This window comes from Oncorhynchus nerka, linkage group LG18, assembly GCF_034236695.1.
Source record: "Oncorhynchus nerka isolate Pitt River linkage group LG18, Oner_Uvic_2.0, whole genome shotgun sequence".
Lineage (NCBI taxonomy): Eukaryota > Metazoa > Chordata > Actinopteri > Salmoniformes > Salmonidae > Oncorhynchus > Oncorhynchus nerka.
Window position 1 is genome coordinate 5,947,488 of NC_088413.1, and position 6,377 is coordinate 5,953,864.

Genomic DNA, 6,377 nt, shown 5'->3' on the forward strand with positions numbered 1-6,377 from the left:
AGCTACTTCATATCACTACTCGCTACTTCATATCACTACTTCATATCACTACTTCATATCACTACATATAGCTACTTCATATCACTACATATAGCTACTTCATATCACTATCACTATATCACTACATATCACTACTACATATATCACTACATATAGCTACTTCATATCACTACATATAGCTACTTCATATCACTACATATCACTACTTCATATCACTACATATAGCTACTTCATATCACTACATATAGCTACTTCATATCACTACATATAGCTACTTCATATCACTACATATAGCTACTTCATATCACTACATATACTACTACTTCATATCACTACATATCACTACTATACTACATATCACTACATATAATTAAAATCACTTCAGCTACTTCATCACTACATATCACTACATATACTTCATATCACTACATATAGCTACTTCATATCACTACATATAGCTACTTCATATCACTACATATAGCTACTTCATATCACTACATATAGCTACTTCATATCACTACATATAGCTACTTCATATCACTACATATAGCTACTTCATATCACTACATATAGCTACTTCATATCACTACATATACTACTTCATATCACTACATATAGCTACTTCATATCACTACATATCATAGCTACTTCATATCACTACATATAGCTACTTCATATCACTACTACATATCATTTCTACATATAGCTACTTCATATCACTACATATAGCTACTTCATATCACTACATATAGCTACTTCATATCACTACATATAGCTACTTCATATCACTACATATAGCTACTTCATATCACTACATATAGCTACTTCATATCACTACATATAGCTACTTCATATCACTACATATAGCTACTTCATATCACTACATATAGCTACTTCATATCACTACTATACATATAGCTACTTCATATCACTACATATAGCTACTTCATATCACTACATATAGCTACTTCATATCACTACATATAGCTACTTCATATCACTACATATAGCTACTTCATATCACTACATATAGCTACTTCATATCACTACATATAGCTACTTCATATCACTACATATAGCTACTTCATATCACTACATATAGCTACTTCATATCACTACATATAGCTACTTCATATCACTACATATAGCTACTTCATATCACTACTATAGCTACATATCACTACATATAGCTACTTCATATCACTACATATAGCTACTTCATATCACTACATATAGCTATTCATATCTACATATCACTACATATAGCTACTTCATATCACTACATATAGCTACTTCATATCACTACTACTTCATATCACTACTACATATCATATCACTACATATCACTACATATAGCTACTTCATATCACTACATATAGCTACTTCATATCACTACATATTCATATCACTACTTCATTCATATCACTACATACTACATATAGCTACTTCATATCACTACATATAGCTACTTCATATCACTACATATAGCTACTTCATATCACTACATATCTACATATAGCTACTTCATATCCTACTACATATCGCTACTTCATATCACTACATATATACTTCATATCACTACTATAGCTACATATACATATAGCTACTTCATATCACTACATATAGCTACTTCATATCACTACATATAGCTACTTCATATCACTACATATAGCTACTTCATATCACTACATATAGCTACTTCATATCACTACATAGCTACTTCATATCACTACATATAGCTACTTCATATCACTACATATAGCTACTTCATATCACTACTACTATCACTACATATAGCTACTTCATATCACTACATATAGCTACTTCATATCACTACATATAGCTACTTCATATCACTACTATAGCTACTTCATATCACTACATATAGCTACTTCATATCACTTCACTCACTACTTCATATCACTACATATAGCTACTTCATATCACTACATATAGCTACTTCATATCACTACATATAGCTACTTCATATCACTACATATAGCTATTCATATCACTACTAGCTACTTCATATCACTACATATAGCTACTTCATATCACTACATATATCACTACTTCATATCACTACATATATCACTACATATAGCTACTTCATATCACTACATATATATCACTACATATCATACACTACATATAGCTACTTCATATCACTACATATAGCTACTTCATATCACTACATATAGATACTTCATACATACATATAGCTACTTCATATCACTACTTACATATATCACTACATATAGCTACTTCATATCACTACATATAGCTACTTCATATCACTACATATAGCTACTCACTCATATCACTACTATACATATAGCTACTACATCATACATATAGCTACTTCATATCACTACATATAGCTACTTCACTACTCACTATCACTACTCACTACTTCATATCACTACATATAGCTACTTCATATCACTACATACTACTTCATATCACTACATATAGCTACTTCATATCACTACTATAGCTACTTCATATCACTACTATATAGCTACTTCATATCACTACATATAGCTACTTCATATCACTACTTCATATAGCTACTTCATATCACTACATATAGCTACTTCATATCACTACATATAGCTACTTCATATCACTACATATAGCTACTTCATATCACTACATATCACTACTCATATCACTACATATAGCTACTTCATATCACTACATATCGCTACTTCATATCACTACATATAGCTGCTACACTCATATTGCTACCTCATTTCGCTACTTGCTACCTCATATCACTACATATAGCTACTTCATATCACTACATATAGCTACTTCATATCGCTACTTCATATCACTACTTCATATCACTACATATAGCTACTTCATATCACTACTACGCTACTTCATCATCACTACATATAGCTACTTCATATCACTACTATCACTACTTCATATCACTACATATAGCTACTTCATATCACTACATATAGCTACTTCATATCACTACATATAGCTACTTCATATCACTACTTCATATCACTACATATACTTCATATCACTACATATAGCTACTTCATATCACTACATATATCAGCTACTTCATATCACTACATATAGCTACTTCATATCACTTCACATATAGCTACTTCATATCACTACATATACTACATTCACTACATATATCATACATATAGCTACTTCATATCACTACATATAGCTACTTCATATCACTACTCGCTACTTCATACCACTACATATCGCTACTTCATAACACTACATATAGCTACTTCATATCCCTACATATCGCTACTTCATAACACTATATATAGCTACTTCATATCACTACATATAGCTACTTCATATCACTACATATAGCTACTTCATATCACTACATATAGCTACTTCATATCACTACTCGCTACTTCATATCACTACTTCATATCACTACTCGCTACTTCATACCACTACATATAGCTACTTCATATCACTACATATAGCTACTTCATATCACTACTCACTACTTCATACCACTACATATAGCTACTTCATATCACTACTCACTACTTCATACCACTACATATAGCTACTTCATACCACTACATATAGCTACTTCATATCACTACTCACTACTTCATATCACTACTTCATATCACTACTCGCTACTTCATACCACTACATATAGCTACTTCATATCACTACATATAGCTACTTCATATCACTACATATAGCTACTTCATATCACTACATATAGCTACTTCATACCACTGCATATAGCTACTTCATATCACTACTCGCTACTTCATACCACTACATATAGCTACTTCATACCACTACATATAGCTACTTCATATCACTACATATAGATACTTCATATCACTACTCGCTACTTCATATCACTACATATAGCTACTTCATATCACTACATATAGCTACTTCATATCACTACTCACTACTTCATATCACTACTTCATATCACTACTCGCTACTTCATATCACTACATATAGCTACTTCATATCACTACATATAGCTACTTCATATCGCTACTTCATATCACTACTTGCTACTTCATATCACTACTTGCTACTTCATATCACTACATCATACCACTACTTCATATTGCTACTTCATATCGCTACCCCATATCGCTACTCGCTACCTCATATTGCTACCTCATACCGCTACTCGTTACCTCATACCGCTAATTCATATCGCAACCCCATACCTCTACCTCATATTGCTACCTCATTTCGCTACTTGCTCCCTCATATCGCTACCTCATATTGCCACTAGCTACCTCATCCCGCTAATTCATATCGCTACTCGCTACCTCATATCGCTACTCGCTACCTCATATCGCTACCTCATATTGCTACTCGCTACCTCATATCGCTACCTCATATCGCTACTCACTACCTCATATTGCTACCTCATATCGCTACCTCATATTGCTACTAGCTACCTCATACCGCTACCTCATATCGCTACTCGCTACCTCATATCGCTACCTCATATTGCTACTCGCTACCTCATATCGCTACTCACTACCTCATATTGCTACCTCATATCGCTACCTCATATTGCTACTCGCTACCTCATACCGCTACCTCATATTGCTACTCGCTACCTCATATCGCTACTCACTACCTCATACCGCTACCTCATATTACAATATATCACAGCTCATAATTTAAACTAAATGCAAGAGGAGACAGTGTATCAATCAGTTAGACATATCTACTTCATATCGCTACCTCATATCGCTACTTCATATCTACCTCATATCGCTACCCCATACCTCTACCTCATATTGCTACCTCATATTGCCACTAGCTATCTCATACCGCTACCTCATATCGCTACTTCATACCGCTACCTCATATCGTTACCTCATACCGCTACCTCATACCGCTACCTCATACCGCTACCTCATATCTACCTCACATCGCTACTCGCTACCTCATATCGCTACTCGCTACCTCATACCTACCTCATACCTATCTCATATCGCTACCTCATACCGCTACCTCACATCGCTACTCGCTACCTCATACCGCTACCTCATATCGCTACTCGCTACCTCATACCTACCTCATACCTATCTCATATCGCTACCTCATATCTACCTCACATCGCTACTCGCTACCTCATATCTACCTCACATCGCTACTCGCTACCTCATATCTACCTCACATCGCTACTCGCTACCTCATATCTACCTCACATTGCTACTCGCTACCTCACATCGCTACTCGCTACCTCATATCTACCTCACATCGCTACTCGCTACCTCATATCTACCTCACATCGCTACTCGCTACCTCACATCGCTACTCGCTACCTCATATCTACCTCACATCGCTACTCGCTACCTCATATCTACCTCATATCGCTACTCGCTACCTCATACCTACCTCATATCGCTACTCGCTACCTCATACCTACCTCATATCGCTACTCGCTACCTCATATCTACCTCATATCGCTACTCGCTACCTCATACCTACCTCATATCGCTACTCGCTACCTCATATCGCTACCTCATATCGCTACTCGCTACCTCATACCTACATCATATCGCTACTCGCTACCTCATATCGCTACCTCATATCGCTACTCGCTACCTCATACCTACCTCATATCGCTACTCGCTACCTCATACCTACCTCATATCGCTACCTCATACCGTTACCTCATATCGCTACCTCATATTACAATATATCACAGCTCATAATTTAAACTAAATGCAAGAGGAGACAGTGTATCAATCAGTTAGACATATCTACTTCATATCGTTACCTCATATCACTACCTCATATCTACCTCATACCGCTACCTCATATCACTACCTCATATCTACCTCATACCGCTACTTCATATCGCTACCTCATATCACTACTTCATATCTACCTCATATCGCTACCTCATATCGCTACTTCATATCTACCTCATATCGCTACCTCATATTACAATATATCACAATATATCACAGCTCATAATTTCAACAGCATGCAAGAGGAGACAGTGTATCAATCAGTTAGACATCTCAAAGCTACAGGCTAGAGTTAGGAAGGAGAGGAGACATGGACGAGCTACACACAGCTAGCTAGCGAGCATCAACAGCATCAATGCTGCTACAGCAATACAGTGTTAGTTAGTGGACAGCACAGCTAGGGGTTTGAAGGAGAGGAGGAGAGGGAGGACGTTGTTTTACCTTCAGCTTCGTCTACAGTAATCTTTTTCTGCTTTCTCTTTTCAGTGGGCGGGGCTTTATTTGGCGCCGCCGTCTTGCGGTGGCTGCTGGGTAAGAGGCGGTCGTCACGGGCAGAGGAGGAGGGCTTGTTTCCGTTGCCGAGCACCGCGCTGGGCTTCCCTGACGCCCTCTCATCCCCCT

General features: G+C 36.6%; 1 protein-coding gene across 1 annotated transcript in view; it reads right to left on the bottom strand.

Annotated features, from left to right (window-relative positions):
* Positions 1-5,847: 5,847 nt before the first annotated feature.
* Positions 5,848-6,377, bottom strand: part of LOC135561723 (regulator of G-protein signaling 12-like) — a 25,049-nt gene continuing 24,519 nt past the window's right edge. The window contains exon 10 of the mRNA XM_065003461.1: positions 5,848-6,375. Coding sequence (XP_064859533.1) covers positions 6,154-6,375 — 222 coding nt within the window. The 3' untranslated portion in view covers positions 5,848-6,153. The remainder of the gene's footprint in view (positions 6,376-6,377) is intronic.